Below are 26,051 nucleotides of genomic sequence, written 5' to 3'. Positions count from 1 at the left end.
GCTGGGTCTTTATTGTGCGCTGTTTTAAACAAAGGATGCTTTTGGCATGCAGGAGTCTACAGTAACTCTGCAACACAGTGGAACTGGTAAAATTTTTATGAAACCAGTATCAGAAATTTAGTGGAACCTTCATTTGGTGGAATGATAAAATGTTTGGCATATGCATACAATGCAAGTGATGCACTGAAGTGTATGTTTGAAGCTTTAAGAAGTATCTAGCTTCTGTACAGGTGCTGAGTTGTTGCTTTCTGCATGCTAACAGTGGCTATTCAGTTTCTGATGAGCTTGAAATCAAGTGCATGTGAGAATTTATCGCGCTTAGTTGAAGTAGAATACAGTGCCAGAGGCATAACCCTCTTTTTTTCATAATGTCTTTTTGTATTTTTATTGCATTTTTCATAGAGACCTTAAAAACTATTTTTTCTCATTTGATTTAGGCACTTCTCTTCTACACTGAAAGAAGAAATCCAGGTGAAGAAAAAAAACCATGCCTTTGTTCAGTAAATCACACAAAAATCCTGCCGAGATTGTGAAAATTCTGAAGGAAAACATGGCCATATTGGAAAAACAAGAAAAAAAAACAGACAAGGTATGAGGTAATGTTGTGGAAGACTGATAAGGTTTTTATGGTGGGGAAACAGCAGAATAAAGGGAGTGAAATTGTGTTCACTCTCTGCCCTAATCCCACAAGCACTTGGATGCATACGTAGCTTTATGTTTGAACAGTTCCACTAAAATCGGTGAGTGTTTGCTAAATAAAGGACAACAGATAGAATCATAGATTAGAATTATAGAATGGTTTGGGTTGGAACGGACCTTTAAGATCATCCCTGCTCTATAGGCAGGGACACCTCCCTCCAGAGTAGGATGCTCACAGCCCCATCCAGCCTGGCCTTGAATGCTTCCATGGAGGGGGCATCCACAGCCTTTGTGGGCCGCCTGTTCCAGTGTCTCACCACCCTCACTGTGAAGAATTTCTTCCTCATCTGGGGGTCAGAAAGAAAATGTTGAGGTTCAGGAGCCTCATCCAAAATGAGGGTTAATCTACTACTTCTAATATGAATGTATCTAACAAAACAGCATAAAAGACTATTTAAAAGCTATTCCACTATTCATTGGTCTAGGGGCTAGACCAATGCATAGCTACCCAGAGGGCAAAACTTCTGATAAATGTCATTCATATAAAGCATCAAACCTGTATTTATTTACATATATGTGCAGTCTCACTATGCCAGTCTTTTCTAAACTTTGGTGTGTTTCCTAAGTATGCTCTGCTACTTCATCTTCTAATTGTAGTGCTAGATTTTCGCTATTACTGTTCTCCTTTAATTCTGTAACAGTGACCTCAGTCACTTTTCACTGCTCTTCCAGTGACCAGTTAAGAAGCCACACAACAACATATAAAATGGTTTTAATTAACAACAACCTAATACCAGGTTAGAACTGAGTGACAATGAAACAGAACTAACACAGTTCTAGTGCAGCAAAGTATTGTATTTGCACATTGTGCTTCTCCCACTTTGAGCAGGAGTTTTCATTAGAATGAACTGAAACCAAAAGGTAAGCACAGTTGCAGCTGCATCCAAGGGAAATTCTCTGGAAACTTTTTGGTTCAAAGCAAGTTGCTCAGTATGCTAATTATGTAACATCAGTCACGTGAGTTTCACTGAGGCCTCTGGTAATTCATGTCTCAAGCTGAAATACCTTCAGTTAATTGTAAAGCACCAGGAGAATTTGACTCTGAACTAAAACTTAAGTCAGTCAGCAGCGTCTGCTCCCCAGCTGACTTCATCAGAATCTGATTAAAGCAGTCATTCAAAGCAGAATCCCTAGACTTGTTTGTTGTTGTTTGTTTGTTTCCTTCTAGTATGAATCCTCCAAGTTGTGGTTTTGAGGATTTTTGGCTTTGAACTGTTTTGTTTATTTGGATGTCACTGACAAAGTAGCAGAAATTCAGACTTCTTAGAAAATGGAGAACTTGATGTAAATTGTTCATTGAAGTCGTAACAGCTGGTGTGTGTTTTCCTCACAAAGAAAAAATATGGGAGATTTTCCCCAGCTGATTAGGATGGAAACAGCTTGTGAATTTTCTAACAGCGGTGGCTTATTTTACATTTGATTTGAATGGAATACAGATAGGCCATTTAAAAACTCTTAAAACCCTAATCTGGCAGGCTGTCCTCAACTGTGAATTCTGTGAGTTATATTAATGTGGGCTATCCTAATTCACAAGTCCATGCTGTTTTCAGCCTGCATACTCACCACCTGGTTGTGCTTTTAGGTGTGGCTGCACATGGCCAGGATGGGGAGCTGTCCACATCTCCCCTCCATGCTGTGCATACATCGTTTTTCTCTAGGCTAGCGGGGAAGGAGGCTGCATTTCAGTACTCTCTGACATGGTTTATCATTTCTATATGGAGGCTGTTGCTGTTGTAAACAGGGTTAATGAGAGTTACTGGAGGAGGAGGCAGAAAGCGGACAAAGCAATCTCTTCAGCATAAAGGCAGAAAGTCAAGAAAGCAGTACTGTATTGGACAGCATTTACACATATGCTTACATGGCTTGTTGAGTCAGGTTATTGCACTCAGATGCAGAGGAGACACAAAGGGCCTTTCTCGCTTTGGAGGGAAAGAGAAGTAGTGCTACCATTCATCTGAAGTGTTGCATTGAGCTGCTGAGATAGAATCATAGAATGGCTTGTGCTGGAAGGGGCCCCAAGGATCTTTAAGTTCTAACCCCCATGCCACATGCAGGGCCAGCAACTTCCAGGTCTGGTGCTAGGTCAGGTTGCCCAGGGTCCTGTCCATCCTGCCTGCTAAAGAAAGAAGCCTGGTTAATGGTCCTGACTTCTGAAAGGTAAATCATATGGAAATATCTTCAGTACCTGTGACAATGATAAATTTAAAATGGGTATGGAGAATAATTCTTGCTCAAGCAGTCACCATTGTGTCTCTTATTAAATACACAGGCTTAAATATACAGATTGTTGATTTCCCCTTGCTGCCCAAGAGTTTTGGACCCTGTGGGCCAGTGAGTGTGGATGTTTGTGGGTCGGGACTCTTCCATGTCTTTCAGCAGATTTCTGTTTCCATGTGAACTGTCATGTGAACTGCACAGCTGTTGTACCTTGCTGTAAATTGGGGTTCCCAGGACTTGTAGGAGCACCCCTGACAGTGTCTCTGATTTTGTGTACTTGTGAAATCCCTTCCAACTAGAACTTGCAACAGATGCTTAAACAAGGTTTGTCTCATGACAGTTTAGCTGTCATTGTAGTACAGCAAATGTGGCATGTGGGCCGAGACAGCTATAAGCTGCTAATACACACAGAATTGGCAGAGAAGAGTGGCAAAGCCTGAATAACTGCAGACCTGAGGGAGATCCTCCTCATTTCCTTTCCTGAGCTGAGAATCTTTGGTACAAGATGAAAATGGGCAGCTGGGGCAGTGCAAGGTTGGCAGTTTGGATGCAGCCTCATGTAACCTTTAGCAGAAGCCATCTGGGCTTCACAGGGACTAGTTTTAGATCATGAAAAAACTGATAGTTCCTCTTAAGATAAGCAGTACTCAGGTAGTGGGACTTTAGTAACAGATCAATGAAGACTAATTTGAGTAATGGCAGGAAGAGGGAAGATACAGCTTGATACATAGGATAAAGGAAAGTCACTTGGAAGTATACGTCTTCTCTGAGACACAATTCCACGTATGCATAATATACAGAAGTTTTCACTCTTTTTTAGTACTTTTTGTTAGTCATAGAATAGGGTTTGACTGAAACCCTAGCATCTGTCTTCTTAGATAAGGATTGAATTTGACCCAGTTCTTCTACATATTTATGTATGTATATATAGAACCATTGATGCATGCAGTGCTGCCATAATGCTTTTTAAATGTTTCCAACTGAAAAATAGACTAAGATTGAATGCTAATTCCTTTTTATTTTATGGGTATTTTATTTTCATTTGCTTTAGAGCCTTACTGTTTTCTAAACTATGTTCTGAAGGCTGAAAGAGCACAGCTTGAGAAGTGCTGCCACACGTGTTTCCTCTTCTTCTGAAGTGCTCTAACACCTTTTTCTGTCTCATTTTTATAAAATAATGCCTTAGAAGAAGACACTGCAGCACTGGAAAAAAAAGATGTAAGAATTAAAGGATTAAGTAGAATAAGACAGCTGGAAAGTGAACTGAAGCCTTCCTTATCAAGCATCCTCCTTTCCAACATCCACAATAAATAAGAAGGTTTTTGTGACACGTGCTGTTGCTGAGATCATATTTGTGCTCTGTAGTGAGGAACAATTAATTATGTTTTATTACAGAATTCTATAAAAGTTAGTCTTGTAGAGCCAAAATATTCTAGTGTGTAATGAGTAATACTAACTCAGGAATTAAGTAGAAAACAAAATTTTTAGCAGTGTAGGAAAGGAAGCCTTCAGAAGCACTTCTTCCTGCTTTCTGGTGCAGACTTTTGTGCTTCTCAGAGGATATGCATAAATGGGGAGAATGGAGGAGAAACCCCAAGAGCAATACAGTGGGCAGGAGATTTGTTGAACCTGGGGAAAGATAGAATGTGATGTGCTTGTCATGCTGGTTCGTTTATAACCTGTGATACCATTGTGTATTTTGTGGATGGATATTGTAACATAACGTTAGTGGAACGGATGCCTGACCCATCTCACAAAGAAAGGAGGTGACATCCTGTCTCCTTGAAGCCATCGGGTCTGGTAAGCACAAAGCAGTTCAGGATGCACACAATGTCTCCCTGAGGCATCACCCTCCTACTGCCAACCAAACATGCTGGGGTGTGGCACCCATGACTCAGTGCCATCTGTGGAGCCTACAGGTTTGGTAACATTTCTGAACCCACGATGCAAGAAAAGCTTTCAGAGTTCCCCATGCTTTTAATTGAGGATACCAAACGGAGGTTGGGTTGGGTGGAACTTGGCCTAAGCTGTTTCTGCACTTGGCCTGGATGGGCTGAAAGATTTGCAGGTTTTGGCAGAGCCTGGTCCAAACCTTGGGTTTGTCACAGAACCTGAAACCATGGTAAAGCCGATCCAGGCTTCATGTGGAGTGTTTTGCTGACAGAACCATGGGCTGCAGCATCTTCAACTGGTGTTCAAAATGTACTTAAGCTAGATGTAAAATAACTCAAATCATCTAACTTCTTCCCCTTTCTCTTACATATATCCAACAAAGCTGCTTGCTCAGGTATGTCACTGTAATTTGACCTCTGTTTCATCTCCATCTGCTGTAACACATTTGGTACTGTTCAGAAGGGTCGAGAGAACAGCATTTTAATAAAGCTACAATTAAAAGTCTTTAGGATTTCCATAATGTTTTTTTAACAGTAAATCTTGCTTTCTTGCTTAGCACCAACGAAGCCTTTATCAGACCCTGTCCATCTTGCTCCCACCCTGATAGAGCAACTGGGGGTCCTCTATGTAAGATGAGGTACATGCAGAGGACAGGATGTGCATTTTCATGGAAGAATGCTTGTGTGACTATTGCAAATGCCAGTACTTGTGAACTCAATTCTGCAGCTGCCAAAGTCAGTTGCAAAATTATTTCATTTTTTGAAATAATTTGATTTCATTGCTGTACACTGAAACCAAGTGAATAAAATAAGAAAGGTTTGGCACCCCTTTCTTCTAACTCTGCACAAAACTCACATGCCCAGGGATTTTGTGGAAGGTTTCCTGTTTCAGCCTCCCAGTTCTGCTGAGGCCTATTATTGCTCTAGAGGTGGGAGAAACTCCAGATATTATCAGGTGCTGGTGCCAAGTCTTTGAAACTTGTCACTCCTGGTTGCTTTCCTATTTTTAAGCATCTTACAATCTTCGTTTCTGTCTTGAGTGCAGGATTAATAGTGGGAAAGGAATTTATGTCCAGGTGGGGCAGCTCTATCTCTTCCAGGTAATCATACTGCCTTTTAGAAGTTTAATTATTGTGCCTGCTTTGCTAGATTGTCCTTGCCAACCTCCTTGGGTAATGGGCCATAGTATTTGGCTAAATGTTAAGAGTTCTGCTTTCCAATACAAAACATTCTGCTTAAGTCTGCAGTTTGTTCCTGTATATCTTTTTGGCATGAGATTGCACCAAGTTGGGATGTTCCTTAAGGTGCCGAATTCAAATTCTACTAATGGTTCTTCTTAGGAGTTGCATTAAGAGGGAGTTGTGTTGGCACTGTTAAGGAAAAAGTATTTTGATTCACACACTGAGAATATTTTTTAACATAGCTGTAAGGTAAAGGAGACAGAATGAAACCTACGGGCCTTACGCTTTTTATTCTGATTTATGTCATGGAATACTGAAAGCTTACTGAATGGCACGTGGTAGTATCTTCTATCACATTGGCAGGTGTCTTTTCGTATTCCTGTGTGCTGCTGTTTAAGACTGCAGCAGGTTAGGGAGGCAGTTTTTGCCCTGGAAATACGCTAGGTAGGCAAATAGAAGCTATGAGATCCTATTTGCTATATTCTTGTGGACAACTGGGAATTTCCTGTTCACTGTGTGTATGTCAAATGACAGGCATCCTGTATTTTTCTTATGTACATTTAGTATCTGGGTTTGGAAAGGTGGAAGAAGCTCATGGGATAATTTTTATTAAGCCTATTGGACGTCTGGAAATTCAGGTTGTCGAAGTTACTGACTCTAGCTAAAATACCACCATGATCTGCAATGGGATTTTTCAGAAACTGCCTTTGTGGACTGTTTATTTCTGAAGCAGAACATTTGCTTTGTTTTGCTATATCATGCACAAGCAGCGTTGCAAGTAAGGCCGCTTACTGTGAATATGGAAAATCCAAAATAATGTAGTTATGGAAGTAAAGTGCAGCATTCTGCGTGAACAACAGATAAAACCTTTGCTGTAACCTTCCATGTTTGGAAGATTTTACAAGAACAGAAAAATTTTAAGACCTTTAGGATTTCCCTTAGTGAAAAAAACAAGACACTCCTTATTGCACTGTATTGTATAACTCTGGAATACGGAGAAAAAGATGTAACTGTTCAGGCACCATTCCCAGCTGTTTTAAGCCTGTTAAATTACTATCCTAAGAACATCGGTATGTGCTTTGGCCCTCCTGTAGAGATCAATACAAAAGGCTCAATAAAATAAAGACATTGTCATTTAGAGCAGGTGGCCAAGAAGGCCAGTGACATCCTGGCTTGTATCAGGAATGGTGTGGTGAGCAGGACTGGGGAAGTCATCCAGCCCCTGTACTTGGCTTTATTAAGGCCTCACCTCAAGTACTGTGTTCAGTTTTAGGCACCTCAGTACAAAAAGGACATGGAGGTACTGGAGCAGGTCCAGAGAAGGGCAACAAGGCTCGTGAAGGGCTTGGAGAATCAACCCTACAAGGAGAGGCTGAGGGAGCTGGGGCTGTTTAGTCTGAGGAAAAGAAGGCTGAAGGGAGACCTTATTGCTCTCTTCCAGTATCTGAAAGGTTCTTACAGTGAAAGCGGGGCAGGTCTCTTCTCACTGGTGACAGGTGGAAGGACGAGGGGAAATGGCCTCAAATTGTGGCAGGGTAAGTTTAGGTTGGACATTAGGAAACACTTCTTTAGTGTTTAGTTAGGGTACTATGGTTAGGCTGCGGTTGGACTTGATGATCTTTGAGGTCTTTTCCAACCTGACTAGTTCTATGTTTCTATGATAAGGTAGTCTAGTAAGGTTAGTAGACTAATCCAATGACTTATATTTTGAGTCAGTCTGGCTTCATAGGAAAAGTTCTGTAGCTATGTTTCTCTTATCTTTTATTTTCCATGTATTGTGTGAATATGTTTGGCTTTGTTGTTTGTTTTGGACAAATCTTGGGTCTTTGGATCTCAGAATGACTTTTTCTGCTGAGTCTCACGCAAGTTTCCATCACAGACACAGATCATTATTCTGAAAACGCCGTAAGATTAAGTAGAAATGTCAAAGGTGAGACCAGGAGTGGCTGTTAATTTACAAATCTGTTCATAGTTATGTTTTTCCTACAGATTGTGAGGGTTGGAAGTACAAGAGTGGCCCTTACATTTGACCAGGAATAACTTTTGTTAGCGGGCTTAATGTCAAACCACTGAATATCTGGAGGATATAGAGGGAGGAAGTCAAACACAAAATGTAAATTCTATGTATGTATGTATGCAAAGAGAGTGGGTGGGAAAGCTGATACATTAGAGAAATACAGCTATGGGAGCAATCGTGCACATCACCACTACATTGTTCTGTCTTTGCTTTCTCCTTCAACACTTTACTTTTTGCCCTCTTTTTTTGAGAATAAATGTAAAGCTGAGTCTTGCAAGCAGTTTTCTATAGATTAGGAAGGACATATACTTTAAATGAAAAGTATTAATTATTCTAACCCTAGAATGCCAGAGATATTCACACCCTACCAAGCAGAGCTGGTGAAAAGCCAAAAACATGTGAGTTTTCCTTTGATATGAAAATATTTGCACAGCTCTCATAAAGATTTAGAGCTTTAGTTTGCAAGATAGCACCCCTGTTGTTAATCCCATCTGTACTCTCTGGGATATCTCTAGTGAGATACCACTAACATTAGAGATAAAAATAGGCTCTTTTACTGTGCTGCAATAAGGAATGAGAAGACTTCTGCTGTGGTTAAAGTTATCACAGTCATACTAATTTATATGCCACTCATTCTGGCCTGTCTAAACTAGTAGAAAACTGTGAATAGCTGCAAATGGACTGGGGTAGAACATACCTTTATGCTGTGCAAAATGGATACTTGAGTGATCCAAGTTGATGTGATGTGATGGTGGCTTTTTCTTGGTTTGTACTAATGTGAATAAAATCAGTATTGAAGTGTTGGGAGATCAACAGCACTGGAGAGATGTCTCTCCTGAGCACTGTGGGGTTATGTTATGCAGATTGATGTGGTGACATTTGGAAGCATGACATTTTCCCTTTCGTTTTTCATGAGAGACATATTGAAGTTATCTATCTAGATTCAAACAGCCATTAATGTCCATATAACATAATGGCTTTTATAAATGACTGTGTGTGTTTTTTTGTGTGTACATCTTTATGTATTTTTTTTTTTCCTGTTATGCTAACTAAACTCATTTCAAATAAGTGTTTTGCAACATAGATGTAAAATACTGACCTAGTTTCAGAAACCTTCACTGTCTCTGCTTTCAGACCTTTCCTTTACTTGCTTCTCATGCCTGGCCAAGAAAATCCAGCCAGCCTTATATGTGCACTATCTGCTGGTTGTGAGTGTATTAAATATACCCTGACCCAGAAAGAGCTGCTGCCTGCACAGCCCAATGGCTAGAGTAGGTGAGATTTAAAGCAAACACACACACACAGATAAGGCCTCTACTGCAAGGAGTCTTCATGTATCCAGGATGGAAAGGTGGAGGGCATGAGGGCAGAGCTGCCTCACTGTGAAAAATGTGTGTTTGCCTTTGAACCATGGATATTATAACTCACATCTCATTTTAACCTTACTTGTTGGTCAACAGGCATCAGAGGAAGTGTCAAAATCTCTGCAAGCAATGAAGGAAATTCTGTGTGGGACCACAGACAAGGAGCCACCGACAGAAGTAGTGGCTCAGCTGGCACAAGAATTGTACAACAGTGGCCTTCTGGTGACACTTATTGCCAACCTGCAGCTCATAGATTTTGAGGTAGGTCACTGTGCATAGACCTTTTTATCTCCCTGATCTCAACATCGTCTGTCATAACAACTGCATATGTTCAAAGTCTAAATGTAAGTGTTATTCCACTTGACTCATGTTTGCACCATTCTTCGTGTTCTGAAGAAGGTAACTGTTGTAGATTAGTCATTGTACTAGCAGATGTGCTTGTAGGTAAGTGTAGTGCATCTGATTTAACTTCTTTGTTTTCTTAAACACAAGAAATGTTGTAATGTGCATCCAAACAAGATAGGAAATAATGCTGACAATACTGTTTATGACCTTGCAAGCCACAGTGTTTAACCTCTTTGGGACTCTGCAAGAACCACCACTTCCTCTGAAGTGTGTACTGGATTTAGAAGGGATTCAGTGAAGAAGAATGAAAATAATTATAAGCATGGGACAATCTCTAATGAAAAAAACCTGAAAAAATTAGGATGGTTTAGTTGCAAGTAAAGGTGTTGAAGAAGGTGTTAAAAACTGGCAACAGATGGCAAAGTAAATGGGATTGCTCCCACTTTATTTTTTGGATTAAAGAAGAAGTGAATATAGTTATCTTTCCAGCAGAAAAAAAGAAAGTTAATATAAATGTTATGTGATTGTATAACCCATTGAACTCATTGCTAGTTGTGTTACTGAAGTCAAGAACTTAGTAGAACCAAATTAACTGCACTTCCATATAATAAAGGAGAAAACAAGTTTTGGTAAAAAGATGACTGCAATTCAGAATAAATATAAGACCTTTTAAATTGGGCTTTAGCTGGTGGGGATTGGGAAGAAGCTTCATAACTGACGAGTCATTACAGTATTCCTGTGGTCTAAAGCCAGCTGGGGTGCTGTTCTCCAGGGGCTTCTGTTATTAGTCTTGTAGCTTCTGTTGTTCTCTGGCACTAAAGAATCATTAACATTGTCTAAGTACTCCCCAGGATTGATAGCCTTGTTTCCTAGGAATCAAACCTCTTCTGTTGAGATCTGAAGCCAGTACCTAATGTGTAGGGCAGGGTGGCTGCTGAATTTAAATATCAGCTCCCTGGAGAAACTGCCTGATGCTCTCAGGGTCACCTTTTGTGGGACTTCCTTTCTTGTGGAAGATCTATCCCACTATTGAAGCCATGTGTTATTTCTTTACTTCAATTTCCATGTTGAAAATGAATGAAAAGGAGGGATGGTGGGATTTCTGTTTGCTTTTGTCCCCACTTCCTCCTGACCCCAGTAAAGCCAGTACTCAAGGGACTGATAGGTTTTCTATTAGTTTTTGAAAATGTTCTTGTTACTGGAGTTCTCTCACTCTTCACATCTTGAGTTCAGGAGACTTTAGCACTAGAATTTCCTTAGATCTTTTCAGCTGTCATCACCCCCCTGGTAACTATTAAATCTTAAGTACAGAAAAAAAAACCCAATCACATAAAACCATTATCCTAAAATCACACATGTTTTGTATTTATATGCTTTTTTAAAGAAAATAAAAGAGAGGGAGGAGAAGATACTGTTAGCAAGTACACCACCAAAGGGAAACTGCTGGATTTTTTCAGTTTCTTGACAGTCTGTATTGTTTTTGTTGGGACAAAAATATTCTGTCGCCATGTTTCCTTCTAGTACTTAAAAGGGAGCTTAAAAGCAGGAGGGAGACTGACTTTTTGCATAGACAAAGTGATGAGGAGGAATGGCGTTAAACTAAAAGAGGTGGGATTTAGGTTCAGTGTTAGGCAGAAATTCTTTACTCAGAAGGCAGTGAGGCCCTGGCACAGCTGCCCAGAGAAGCTGTGGGTGCCCTATCCCTGGAGGCACTCAAGGCTGGGTTGGATGTGGCCCTGGGCATAAACTTCTTTAGTTTATTAACTTTTCTGCTTTCGTTTTCTTGTCTTTCTGTCTGCAGTTGTCATTTAGGTTTCTTTGTTAAGCAGTAAATTTCATCACTTATGAACATGCAAATTAGTTTTCTGATCTATATTTTATAGTAGAAATCAAAGTAACAAATTACTTGAAAAAACTGATTTCTGAAGGAGATAATCTTTATGTAAATTACTTCATTTTGTCTTGATTCCCTTTTTCCTCCTCGCTACCCCACACTGTCTCCAAAATTATTGAACCTACTGGTCAGTTCAAGCTTAATTTTGGTGTACTTGTACTTTCTTTGAAATCTCTGAAGACTTCATGAACTTCAGTGGTTATTCAAAGGAGGGAGACCAGGGTTAATACTCCCGTTTAGTCTGTGCTCTGCCTTTTGCTGATGTCTGATTTCATTTGTGTTTCATCTGCCAGTAAGTGCAGTTAAGTATGGGATGCCTACACGTGTTTAGGGGATGTTGTCATGTCCTTGCATGTCTGTCACACATCTATTGAAAACAGAGGTTTATTACTTCTGTCACTCAGGAAACAATATGCAGTATTGCTAATAATACTGATATGAATCACTGAAGTCGGGCTTGAGTAAGAACCTGGAATCAAAATCAGACTCTATCTCTGAAAATTTGGAACATGAACTTTGTTGTTGAACTTTGAAGAACTGAGGCATTCCAGAAGAGTCAGTGCTTTAAAACAGTGTTACTAAGTGTATGTAAGCCTAAAGGTTCACAAGCTGTGAAATCCATAAAGGAGACTGGTGGCATTGGAAGTTTACCCTTACTTTATTTTGAGATAGGAGCTGAATTACAGTGTGTGTGTGCATTTTTATATATATACACACATATATATATGTATATTTATGCAGTTTGTTACTTATCTGATGGCATCTTTTGAGGGTTTTGTTGTTCTTGGTCTGGCCTTCTCTCCCTGCTGCCTTATCGTGTGTTCCAGTTGTCATATGTATTTCATTATAAGGCAAACTCAGATTGTGGATCCAAGTGAAAAGCACTGCAGAAGTATTCTTACAATTTTTATGGTTGTCTGCTCATGAGAGAAGTCTGCCTTGGTTTCCTCTTATCTGCCTCCATTTTACTGACAAGAATTCAGAGAGCCCAACTTCTCTCACGATCACTGGTCTCTGGAGGATATGCTGCTATTGGATGTAATGCAATAATACACCTAATATTAAGTAACTAATATAAAATTTGGTGTAGCAGAGAGAATCACTTATTTTTTGGCCATTTTTCTCTCTCCTCTTTCAACAGCTCTTCTCTTTCTGAATTGTTTTCATTTTGGATTAACTGCTAAAGCCACTGGGGATCACAGGATTCCAGACGTACGTTGTGGGTGTTGTAAAGAGAGGGGAGAATGTGGCATCTTTATAAAGAGTTAGCTTAAAAGAAAGAGTGTCCAAGGGTTGAAAGTGCTACAGACAAAGGCAGATGGACTGGCCTGGTCTGATTTGATCCTTTTGTTTAATTCCCTGAGTCCCAGAGTCTCCAAGCCAGCTGGGTTGGAACTAGTAGGAGAGAATATTTTATATTACTCAGCAGTGATTTATTTGTAGAGGTGAAACCAGGGGATTTCCCTCTGTGTGAAACTGCCTTCGCCTTGGCTTAAAACGTTCAATAATTTATTCGCCAAGGAATGTTTGTCCTCTCCAGACAGATCAATGAGCATGTACAGATTATAAGTAACCTTTTGCTTGGGCTTGCCTCGTGCATCGTGACCCACTGTTTACTCAGTGCCTTGGTTACTGATAATTAATGCATCAGTCTCTCCCTTCTATTAGTTTCTCCCATCAATTTGTCTCTTGTGGCCACGGGAGAAGGCAGTGGGGGACGAAGAGAACTTACAATGTATTGGCAAACCCTGTAGGTGAATAGAACATAATTTGGAAGGGTCTTCTGAAAAGTTATGTGCAAGAAATATTCAGAGACCAAAGATGGCAGTACAGTTGTGTGTAGGCCTAGATACAGGAGAAAGTTAGGACAAAATTATGGATCCTTCCCATATTAGTTGTGTCTGAAGCCGAGATGTGTATAACGCAGCCTTTTTATCAGTACAGTTATTTCATTCCTTGTGGTGGAGTAAGTATAGTTTTAAATTGAATCCTGTTTTTCAGAACCATGTTCGTGGTTGTGAAGATGATATTCAAATAGTGAGAAGCTTTAGCCTTATAAATCTAGACTGTGTTTTGTTGGTTGTACTTAGTGTACTAGTTTGACTTACATTTGGAGGCTGGGGAGCAATGGTGCGCACAGCAAAAGCACATTTGGCTCAGGGAGTTGTTTGCTTTTTTAGTATTTAGTGTTGCTATATAAGAAAGCCAAGGAGTTGCTTAATGGAATAAGGAGGGTACACATCTTCATTTAGAGAAAAGAAAGGTAGAAGTGTGTGTGTGGGGGGGGGTGGTGATCTTCAGAGCCACTCAAGGGAGGAAATCTTGTGTCACTGAAGAAAGAACAAGTGTGATGTGTCGCAACTGGGGAGAGCCCCAGAAGGCGACAAGCCTGTTTTTGTTTTAATTTCCACTTTAAATAGAGATTATAGTGAATGGCCATTTGCTCATGTTTCTACAGTTGAAGAATTGTTTTTCTTCTTTAACAGGGTAAAAAGGATGTTTCCCAGATATTTAACAACATCCTAAGAAGACAAATTGGCACACGCAGCCCTACTGTGGAATACATTAGTGCCCATCCACATATCCTATTCATGCTTCTGAAAGGGTGGGTGCTTTAATTTGTCTTTAATTTCTGTTAGAGAGCATTGCCTGGAACATCCTGGCATTGCAGCTGATCTGCTTTCTCACTTTCTTATTTATTTTCTAACAAGGATTTTCAGATTTTGTTCTAGACTTCTTGTTTTATTTCTTTCATATTTACTTACTTTCTGCATAAATGTCTACTTTTTAGTGACTGGATTATTTCATCTGGCCATTAAAACTTCATGTTGGAATACTTATGTGCTGCTTGTTTTTGATTGCTCACCATGTGACATGTACTTCAGTTCTTGCCCTAAATTAGCATTGTTGACAACTGCTGAATTTCATTTAGACTGTCTTACACTGCAGGAGGGAATTTTACTGGTGTCTGTGAGTAAGTGGAGTCAAATGCTGGACCACCATGGGGCAGAACACAAAGTAGTAAAAATGCATAAGAAAAATAGTTGTGTCTGTGGGGCAGGCTTCTCATGCTTGCAGCCACATGCGAATGTCAACTTTAAATTAATCCAGTAATTAATTTCATGTCTTTCAGCATTAAATCTTTTCCTTGTAACCTCTGTGGTTTTAAGTGCTGAGCTGTAATAAGGTGGTGGTTCCCAAGGTAAGTCAGCCAAGGAGGAGGGTGTAGGCTGCAGCACGGTGAAGACATCAGCTATAGTTGTGCTCAGGAATGCACAAATGTTGGCGTAAAACTCTTGAGGTTTTTGTCCCCTTTGTGTGACCAGCAGTGCCTCCCATTTAGCAAGAATCTTTGCTTTTCCAACCCTTACAGTCTACTGTTTTCTGTGGTTTTCTTTTGGCTTTAGATTTGTGTTTATTTTCCTCTGAGGAAAGGAGAATGTGTGTGATGTGGACTGAATAACTGATACAGGAATAAGTGCACTTAGTAGCTGATCATTATGAAACAATGTAGGCTCTCATAGCAGTTATCTTGGTGCACTGGTAATAGCCATACAAAAACTGTGTTACAGGCCTTTTAAGCAAATGTTACTTAGAAGAATGATTTTCTTCAAAAATATCTTCCTTGCTCTTGATGCTTAAGATTGGCATTTTTACTGTTTGCTCCACAATCAGTATGAAGAAAATACTTGAGCCGTATCTAAGGTTTGAGCATAATGAGAATGCAGCCCCAAGGGTAAAATCCCTTCCAGCTGGCCTCCCCCTCTGCCAAGGGCAGACCTGAATGAGTGAGCCTGGCCTCTCCTGGAATCAGGGGAAACAGGCATGTCTGCAGCATGAGCCCTCTAAACTGGCTATTTGCTTCAAAACTGGCAACAGCCCAATGCAGCTGAGCAGGAAAATACAAGTAATCAAGTGAACTAATTTCTACCAGGGATTTAAGGGAGGCTGAACCTGTCGTTGAAGGTGGTGTCAAAAGTCTTACTTGATGAGATAGCAAGAGGTCCTGGGCTGATCTGCTTTTCTCAGTCTGACCTGCTGCTTTTCCCACCAGCAGGGGAGGGGGAAGGAAGACAGGTCACACTTCTGAACTAGGTCTTGCTCATACAAGTATTGTGATTCATCATTTCACTTCAATTTTGAAACTCCGACTTGTTTTGTGTTACTGAGCACCAGCATCTTTGAAAAGGAGTAATTCATGGAGTTTGGTTTCATTTGCTCATTAAAATGCAACATTTATATAAACCTCAAACTGTTTATTTTGAGAGAGTGACGATCCTTCCAGTACCTAAAGGGAGCCTATAAACAGGAGGGGGGTCAATTCTTTACAAGGGTAGACAATGGCAGGACAAGGGGAAATGGTTTTAAGTTGAAGGGAGGGAAGATTTAGGTTGGATATCAGGTTCTTTACAGAGAGAGTGGTGAGGCACTGGCACAGGCTGCCCTGAGAGGTTGTGGATGCCCCATCCCTGGAGGTGTTCAAGGCCAGGTTGGATGGGGCCCTGGGCAGCCTGGTCTAGTATTAGAAATGGAGGTTGGTGGCCCTGCCTGTGGCAGGGTGGTTGGAGCTTCATGATCCTTGAGGTTCCTTCCAACCCAAGCCATTCTGTGATTTGGTGACTCTATGATCATTCTCTCAGTCGTTGTGTTGTACAACTGTTTTCAATTTCATATATAGTTGCAACCATTTTCTTCCCTCTTTGTCTTTTTTAATTCCTCCTCTCTTTTTCACTTATTTTCTTCTTGCATGTTATGTGTGCATCTCTACCATATGTCTCAGCTTTATTTCAAGCTAGGAAATATTTTTGGATTGTGTCCCAGATATTCTTTGGCATCTGTAGCAACCAAGAATATTAAAATGATAGTAAAAAGAATTTGTTATGCATATGTGCTGCTGACAGACACTCCACTGGAGGTGACCTGAAACAGTGGGTGCATTTATGTGCTTTTCAGAGATGTGCACAGCAGTGTGTTATGTTAGTTCGGGTCTCTGGCTCCTTCTTCTTGACATCTTGACATAACATACACAGGTCTACTGCCAGGGCTGCCTGAAAATGGCACTTCAAATACATGCCTAAAACAAGGGCAAGGCTCCTAGTGTGTGTCTTGTGATGGTGAGACTGGGAAACACATACTTAATGGGAGGCATTGCCATTTGACAGTGTTACTTGAGGGCATGTTTTCATGTTTATTTAATGCTAAGTGGAATACATTAAATCTGCTTAAAAGAAAGGAAAGTGGATTTGGCTTCCTTGTACCATTTAATGTTTGTTACATGGCATTATTTGGAAAGGAAAAAATATATATTCCAACATGGTGGTAGAAGAAACAGCCTGGAACTGTTGTGAAGGCTTGTCATTGTTTTACTTGTATTGGATGCAAAATTTCCTCTGCCCCCTGACAGTCAGTTCACAAGAGTATCAACAAAAGGTTGCTTTTTCACTGCATAATGTGAGCTCTGTTGAGTGGGAAGGATCCTGAATCAGGGCTCCCTCCCAGTACTTCCTGCCTAATACTCCAGTGGCACTACCACTTCGAGGTAATTGTTCCTACCTTTTTTTTTAGGCTTTGCTTTATTTCTTGGCTACTCCCGCAGCTTCAGAAAAACATGTAATGCATAGTTCACTACTATTTTTTGAGAGGGGTAGGTTAATTGACATCGCTGTATGGGAACTTACTCTTAATAGCATCTTCTGTGCGAGCAGGCTTTGTGTATCAGTAGGACTCTAGATGAATGCAGTGTTTGGTACATAGAGTATCTGATACATTTAGGATGATTTGACCCAAGTCTTTCTTTGGTGTCAGAGTATTGCACTAGCTCAAAAATAACTTGGTCCTTTATAAGTTAAAATATTTTCCCTTTATTAGTACAGTGAATACGACAGACTTGAAGTTCGTAGTATATATATGTATAAGACCATTTGTGATTATCTATCATGCCATATGCCATCTCTGAAGTACTCAGTCACTGCTCTGACTTGTGCTGATCTCTTCATAGAATCATAGAATTAGTCAGGTTGGGAAAGACCTCAAAGATCATCAAGTCCAACCACAGAATTCCCTTTGAGTTTTTCTAAGGATAAGCTCAAACTATGGTATTTAGTAAGGAAAAAAGAATAGAGCTGTCTGCCCTAAACCTCCAGTCTTCCAGGCTTGATGTGTTTGTAATCTCCTTCACTGTGCATTCCCTTATACCATCATCTGCACTAGTAGAATTCCCTTTGCACCAAGATGCATCTCTGCTTTCAGGCTGGCCTCTTTCAGCCTCCACAGTAAATGCTCTGAAATATCCTAAGTCCATTATTTCTTTCTCTGGTTGCTCCCTATAGCCAGTACGTGGGGATTTCTTCAGGTTGTAAGTTCAACTGAACAGAAAAGAACTGCACAGAGTCATAATAGCTCATTAGAAGAGCATCTCTGTCATTCCTAACTGATGGCTTGCATGGAAATGTGGGTGCAGATAACGTGCTAGTTATGACCAAGCGGCCTGTAAACTTCTTCCAGGCATATTCCGGGAGCCAAGCCCAACTTCCCTCACTTATGTGAGCAGTCAAAGGTCCACAACCCAGCTCTAGATAATGGAGCATTTGACTAAGAATGACTTTGTTGATGCTCGCGTTTTAAAAAGTTATTGTGCTGGAAACAATGTGATTTGTTTTTATTCCAACCATAATATTTCTTAGCCAAGTATTGAATATTTTCCTGGCTGCGCTCCTAGGAGCAGCTCCGCCTCTTTCTGCTTGAAAATTAGTATTCTTGTTAATGGTAAGAGGAGAGGTGTGCCTTAACAGAAAGCAGTGACCAGTGTGCGTTATCTAAAGAGTTTTAAGTACAGGGTTGCAAATGCTCCCCAAAAGGAAATGAGCAGGGGCTCAATTGTCTCGTTGATCTACTTGAGGGTGGGAAGTTTCATTTGCCTTTTGGAATAGCAGTTCATTTTTCATTAAGCTAACTACTGTTGACATCAGGTTGAAGTATGCAGCTCTGGTATGCTCTCAGAACACTACAGTTCTTCTAAGCTGTATGTTGGTGGTAAATTTGAGGGCCCACTCACTCACAGCACAGACAGCATTTTGTCTGTTGGTTTCTTTTCTCTTTTGGCCAAGTCCTCGGAATTAATTGTGCAAAGGAAAAATGATGCTGATAAGCTCTGTGTGATAATACACGGTTCTGATATAGTATAACCAGCTTATTGAAACAGAGTGTGCTTTCTGTCCCTTGGACTTCATCACTTTCACATGACTGAGTATTTCTGGAAGAAGTTCATTTTAAGTCCTTCCTAATTGTTAGCCTGCATTCTTCTTTTTCCTTCTTCTTCTAAGTTGTTTCTACCAGTTTTGTTTTGGATTAATTTCAGCTTTAAGGACATCGAGACTTTATATGGAGAGGGAAATTATTATACTGAATGGGCTTTGCTTTCTCATAAATCCAAGAGGGTAAAGGAATTCTGATGAAACCTTATGCACTCTACAGTTTCTTCACAGAGAGGAGTTGTAATGCATGTTAACGCTGAAATGTGCATTGGCTTGTGAAGATGGAGGTTTGTAATGGCGAGTGCTGGGAGCCTTATTTATGTGCATGCTACTGCACTGTGAGCTGCTCTCCTGGAGCTGGACACAGTACTCTCACTGGAAAGGACTGTGCGTGTGCTGGATCCACTCTGGCGCATATATATCCTATGCTACAGGTTTCCCTATTGCTATAAAATTGCCTGTTTATTTTTGTTCTTCTGTGTTTGATCTTCTTTATTTCCTTTCTTTCTCCAGCTATGAATCCCCAAACATTGCCTTACGCTGTGGTATTATGCTGAGGGAGTGCATCCGCCATGAACCATTGGCCAAAATCATACTTTTTTCAGAGCAGTTCAGAGACTTTTTCAAGTATGTGGAAATGTCAACATTTGATATAGCGTCTGATGCCTTTGCTACATTCAAGGTAATGTATTTGATACCTGTATCTTAGTGTCATATCAAAAATGGCATTCCATCAGTAATGATCGTTGAATATCACGTTGCCTTTAAACTGAATGTATTGTCATTGTTCAGTAAGGGGTATAATTAGTCCTTGGTGAGCTTCTAACAGCATTCACAACAGTGATTAAGTCTGCAGAGGATCTTCAGTTCAGCACAGATGCATGTTTCACTAATGTTCTTCATCTTGATGCCCTGAGGCCCTTAATGCAACCATTTAAAACTCAAATTAATCATGCATTACATACAGTTCTTGTGGAATGCATAACCTTTCTTCCTCCCCCAGCCTTGCCCAAATTAAAACCGCTACCCATCATGACCACAAACAGCCAATAGAAGGAAACATTTCAAATTCACTTTTGAAACCCTCTAATTGTTGCTGACTTTTGTGAGCTTGAGAGTCGAGTTTAGCCTAATGCTGTGCTCCTGGTAATTAGTTTTACATGTTTGCATGATTACATTTGTGACACATGGTTTGGTGCAAGGACTGCACTGAGAAGAGCCAAGTAGGTAAAAGTATCATGGAGGCATGTACTGGAGGAAGGCCTTGGTGTTACCGTGGCCCTCGTTTGCGTGGTGGTGTAGAGACTTCTGTCTTTTGACGCTATGCCATTTCCCACTGGGGCTTCCTGACAGGTGTGAAGCTGCTGGGCACAATCTGTGGGTCCTCTCAGTGCAGCAGGAATGGACCAATAGCAGGAGGCAGGGTTTGCATTTCTGAATGCTCCAAATGAAGTCTGTGTTTGTATTAAAAGTGGAGCTGGGAAAGGCATGCCAAATTTTATGGGATTTGTATATGATCATCATCTTTCTTGCATAGGTTTAATATAGTTTTTAAGCACAATTTGGTGCCTATGGTCAAAATATACACAGAAGATTGGTTTATTTCTGAAAAATAACAAGCTGGAGAAAATTATTTTCAGGTAAAGATTCATCTAAATATAGAAGTAACTTTTTTCCCCCTATCATTGTGTTCTTTGCTGCCATAGAAACAAGTTGTTCATTCTTTCCTCTCAAAGCTAATTAGAAACATGATTAGATAGACCTAACTTAGGAGTATCTGTAAGGAATGTCATTTTGGCAGTTTACCACATACTGAGCTGTGGCCTCAGTTTCAGCCACTGATGGAACATGTTGAAGATTTGCACAGTGGAAATGATGTTGTGTTCGTAAGAAATGAGCTGAGCAGGATTGGAAGATACTGCTGTTGAATAAGCTGTGCTGACGTTGTGTCCCCCCAGGCTGCAGGAGGGATGTGGACACAGGTCAGTTAAGCTGTGACAGGAACTAGAGACTGCTGCGACTCCCCCAAGGCAGGAGGGATTGGTCATCCTTCGTGGATCTGCAGCTGTGGAACTTATTTCTGTCCCTTGTGATCTGAGCATATTTTTAGCAGGATTTAAAAATAGGATTCTGCATCCTCACGTGCATTAGGAAGAGAGAAGTATGGGGGCAGTTGTTAGGTCAGAAATCACCTCTTAAAATGCTTGTAGCAAGTTATTAAACTGCATTTTGTTATAAATCACCTTTTAGCACCTGATAGATACCTGGAAATAAATCAGCTGCTCATCTCACCTTCTATTTGACTATTACTCCAAGTAACTGGAACAGCCAGAAGTGATGTGGAAGCAGTTGAACCATGAAGTGCGGAGTTACCTCATTTCTAATTAGTGCTACCATCACTTACTGGGTGTATTGCTGAGCTCAGTGCTCTCAGTTCTGTTTCCCACTTGTTGGGTTTGTAGTGTTGCTACCAGGGTTGTCTGGCTGGGAGCTGAAAGTCTTTCTGTGCACTGGAGGAGGATTTAGTTAAATGCGAGGTAAAGTCAAAGGTATTTACAGTAGGAAAGTATTGCAGTTTGTAATGATGTTGAGATGTACTTCTGAGTGAAATTCAGTCAGGTGCACAGCAGAGGGGAAGTAGAGCTGCTCAAAACGCAGAGGAAAACAGCTTGTATTTAGAGACAGTCAGCTATGGGGAGGGCGGAATAGTGCTGGCTGAATACTGCTGCTCCACGCTGCCTTGTGATTTCCTATGAGAGACTCATTTTGGATTATATTCCATTTGTGCCCCCTATTGAAAAATGTTGTACTTGCTTCATAAGTGCCTGCATCAAAGCCTGTGAATCACATTTCTTGTGCTCAGCTCAGAATGGAAACAACTGCTGGTTAAGGGACCAAAGCCGATCCCTCCATAAAGAGTTGTTTTGCTTTTCTCCTTTTCCTCACCCCAGCTTATTGGAAGTACTGTACACAGTGACCACAAAAAATAAGTCTAAAGGATGAGAGGAAGAAGGAATATAAAGAGCTTTAGAATAGCTTTATGTTGATTCTGTTAGCATTGACTGAATCCTCCTTCCAGTCCTAATGGAAACAGAACAACTAAATTTCATGCAGTATTGTTTTTAAATGATCTTTATTTATGGAAATCATGTTGGAAATAGCTTGTAGAAGATGAATATTCAGAATGTTAAAGTACATTTGAGAATAAAGGGATGGTTAAATAAGCACACTGTCCAACGTAGCCTTTCTCTGTTCTTTCCCAGGACTTGCTAACAAGGCACAAGTTGTTGGTAGCAGATTTTATGGAACAAAATTATGATACGGTGAGTACAAATGATAGGAGAACTTCCTAAAAGCTCTTCATGCTGAGGTGAAGGAGGACTGTTTTTACTAGTGGAAGATTTCATTCTCCACATAAAATAGTTGAACAGGATTGCAAACTAAACATTGCTTTTACAAAACGTGGTATTTAGAATGCAGATATCCAAGCTGTATTTCACACAGGGGACAGATGCCAAGATTTCAAGGGAGCTTGTGGCCATTCTGTCTCCTCATAGGTAAACAGTAGTGCAAAGTTAGTCAGTAGGTAGAGCACAGGGGAAAAAAATATTCATATTTGATACTCCAGAATTGATAGGATCATACTGGTGTCATTTTGGGACAGAGGAGAAATGTTACTGGATGAAGTTATTGCATGACTGAAAGTAATATGCATGTAATGGTGGGACTAAGATGTCATTATTCGTCTTACCATCCAAAGTAATTTAATCCCTTGATTTGTTGCCGTTTTTCACTTTGAATTTTTGTCTATGTTTTGAACCAAATGGCGGTCAGAAAAATTCTATTGCAGTTAACTAAAATTGGTCTGACACAGATAAAGGAGTGAGACCACAGGTTATCTTCTTGTGTTACCTTGGTATTCTTTATTTCACTGCCAGAGGAAAAGGGCCAAAGACTATTTCTTTCATTCTAGAGTTACCAAGAAGGTTAACTAAAGATCAGGCTGATTATTGCAGCGTCATAAATGCAGCTCAACTGGAACAAAATTAGGTGTCTGCTAATCTTTTCTGTCATTACTGAAGGACTATAGTAGAATAGTTTCCATTCTGTCTTTGCTGAACATTTAAATTTGGGGGTACAAATGCTGGTCACTAGGATTTTTCTCAGAAGGAGCAGGTTGGTTTATTTGGTTGATGGCTTGCACATACAGTAGCACTGCCACTCTTCTTGACCTCAAGATTCCTTTGACCCAATGCTGAAAAAGCCCTACTTCTTGTGAGCCTTGTTCTGTACACTGCTTTGATGAGTTGGGGTGCTGAAGGCAGGTGGCACCTTGCGAAAGTGCTTATGGCACGTGTCAGTTTGGGATGCACTGTCGCCAATTTGGGATGTCCTATTAATTCATGGAGCAAGTCACGACCATGATACAAGTGAGTAGGTGTAATGTGCTGGGCCCATGTGTCCTAGCAACAGATTCACTCCCATAAAAGAGAGCTGTGCAGGCAGTGGCTGAATTCTGTCCTAGCTGGCTCATACCACCTCCTCTTACATCCAGTTCATCTGTGGTATCACTTTCTGTGGTATTTGGCAGATGAGTATTGCTGGACATTAATTCACTACGTGATAGCAAACAAAGAAACAAGGCTGCAAGAGCCAGGCCTGGCATTGCAGTGAAGTGTTAGAGGATGGCACTGCTGCTACTTCTGCTGCTCCTGTGCTGTGGGAAGAACCGGGAGAAATGAATGGGGAGAAGGAAGGATGGACATGAACTGTGAATGCATTTGTGTTTTCTTGTTTGTCTAGATCTTTGAGGATTATGAAAAACTCCTTCATTCTGAGAATTATGTAACAAAGAGACAATCTTTGAAGGTAAAGTATAATTTCCTAGTGCTTTCCTTCTGAATTTGTATTTCGTGTTGTGCAAAAGATCAAAATGCATGTATGGCAATGAAGTAAGCGTGTCCTTGCTGACAACAACAACCATAAAAAGAAATGCTTGAGGATGCTCTCCATACAGTGCACAAGGGCTTATAGTGAATTTCATTTCCTGAATCTGTGATGAAGCATTGGACTGTTTCTATGGGATAAGCACCATTCTCTTTTTTCTCTGACCTCAAGTTTGTACTTCAGTTCAGCGCGTAAGTTAAAATGGACTTGGGAGTAACATCATAGTCCATGTTTGTCTATTGCTGCTGCAGCACTGGAATGCAGGTGGGAACACAATAGGTGTGTTCCTGTAATATCTCACTGAAATGAAGGATGTCCTTGTGAGACAGTTGCACTATACTTGCTTCTTGTCTAGCTGGCTCATACCAACTCCTATAACATTCAGTTCATATATGATAATCCCTACTATGAAATTTGAAGATGGGCATTAAGTAACTCACCACATGTTAACAAGCCTAGTTAATTTAAGCAAACACTGAAGTATGCTGCTTTTATTTCCATTCAGAAATCACATGTTAAATGGAAAATGCTCTTTTATTTTGTAATTGTCTCAATAGCTGCTGGGTGAATTGATTCTAGACAGACACAACTTCGCCATCATGACAAAATATATCAGCAAACCAGAGAATCTAAAGCTGATGATGAACTTGCTGCGAGACAAAAGCCCCAACATTCAGTTTGAAGCATTCCATGTGTTCAAGGTAAGTCAGCATGAGCTGTGTAACGGTGGTAGAATTTCTTTTCTGCTTATAAAAGTGTCTTTCAAGGTGGCCAAGAGAAAGCCTGTAAAAATAAGGCTAAAGATTGGGGTTTACAGTCATGTAAAGCATCTGAGAACATCTTCCTTGAAAACCTGTACCATGCAACCTCTGTTTTCATGGAGTCATAGAATGAGTTGGGTTGGAAAGTACCTTAAAGATGTAGTTTCAGTACCCTGCTGTGGGCAGGGTTGTCCCCCACTAGGTCAGGTTTTGCCTTCCTTCAGGTGAGTTCTAATCATAGAATCATAGAATTACTCAGGTTGGAAAAGACCTCAAAGATCATCAAGTCCAACCACAGCCTAACCATAGTACCCTAACTAATAACCCTCTGCTAACTCTTAACAACACTCTGCTAAATCTCTGAGTACCACATCCAAACAGCTCTTAAACAAATCCAGGGATGGTGACTCAACCACCTCCCTGGGGAGCCTATTCCAGTGTTTAACTACCCTTTCTGTAAAGAAGTGTTTCCTAATGTCCAACCTAAACTTACCTTGGAGCAACTTGAGGCCATTTCCCCTCGTCCTTTCACCTGACACCAGTGAGAAGAGACCTGCCCCGCTCTCACTGTAAGCACCTTTCAGGTACTGGAAGAGGGCAATAAGGTCTCCCTTCAACCTTCTTTTCCTCAGACTAAACAGCCCCAGCTTCCTCAGCCTCTCCTCGTAGGGCTGATTCTCCAAGCCCTTCACGAGCCTCGCTGCCCTTCTCTGGACCTGCTCCAGCACCTCCATGTCCTTTTTGTACTGAGGTGCCTAAAACTGAACACTACTCGAGGTGAGGCCTTACCAATGCCGAGTAGAGAGGCAGGATGACTTCCCTAGTCCTGCTCACCACACCATTCCTGATACAAGCCAGGATGACATTGGCCCTCTTGACTGCCTAGGCACACTGCTGGCTCATATTCAGCAGACTGTCCATCAGCACACCAAGGCCCCTTTCCATCAGGCAGCTTTCCAGACACTCCTCCCCAAGCCTGTAGGGTTGCCTGGGGTTGTTGTGACCAAAATGCATGACCCAGCACTTGGCCCTATTGAAACTCATGCCGTTAAGCTTGGCCCATTGATCCAGTCTATCCAGGTCCCTCTGTAGTGCCATTCTCCCCTCAGGCAGATCAACACTCCCTCCCAACTTGGTGTAATCTGCAAACATTCTGAGGGTGCACTCAATCCCCTCATCCAGATCATCAATGAAGATGTTAAACAGAAGCAGCCCAAGCACTGAGCCCTGGGGGATACCGCTTGTGACTGTCTGCCAACAGGATTCAACTCCATTGACCACATCTCTTTGGGTCCGGCAATCCAGCCAGTGCTTCACCCAGCGGAGCATACGTCTGTCCAGACCATGGGCAGCCAGGTTCTCCACGAGAATGTTATGGGGGACAGTGTCAAAGGCCTTACTGAAGTCCAGGTAGACCACATTGACAGGCTTACCCTCATGCACCAAGTGGGTCACCTCGTCATAGAATGAAATCAGGTTTG

The 26,051-nt window shown here is 40.9% G+C and overlaps 1 protein-coding gene across 5 annotated transcripts in view; it reads left to right on the top strand.

Annotated features, from left to right (window-relative positions):
- CAB39L (calcium binding protein 39 like) overlaps positions 1-26,051 on the top strand; it is a 58,333-nt gene that overhangs the window by 23,073 nt on the left and 9,209 nt on the right. For 3 of the 5 annotated variants that reach the window (XM_015851826.3, XM_015851824.3, XM_085536183.1), the window contains exons 2-8: positions 438-589; positions 9,467-9,631; positions 14,096-14,214; positions 19,376-19,544; positions 22,126-22,185; positions 23,666-23,731; positions 24,367-24,510. In XM_015851826.3, coding sequence (XP_015707312.1) covers positions 488-589; positions 9,467-9,631; positions 14,096-14,214; positions 19,376-19,544; positions 22,126-22,185; positions 23,666-23,731; positions 24,367-24,510 — 825 coding nt within the window. In that variant the 5' untranslated portion in view covers positions 438-487. Of the gene's footprint in view, positions 1-437; positions 597-9,466; positions 9,632-14,095; positions 14,215-19,375; positions 19,545-22,125; positions 22,186-23,665; positions 23,732-24,366; positions 24,511-26,051 lie in introns of all 5 variants that reach the window. The other 2 variants (XM_085536185.1, XM_085536186.1) reach the window with 2 other exon arrangements.

This window comes from Coturnix japonica, chromosome 1 (genome assembly GCF_054131305.1).
Source record: "Coturnix japonica strain WE chromosome 1, WE-NBRP24, whole genome shotgun sequence".
NCBI lineage: Eukaryota > Metazoa > Chordata > Aves > Galliformes > Phasianidae > Coturnix > Coturnix japonica.
The sequence above is the reverse complement of the archived record's forward strand: the minus strand, read 5'-3'. Positions and strand labels throughout refer to the sequence as shown.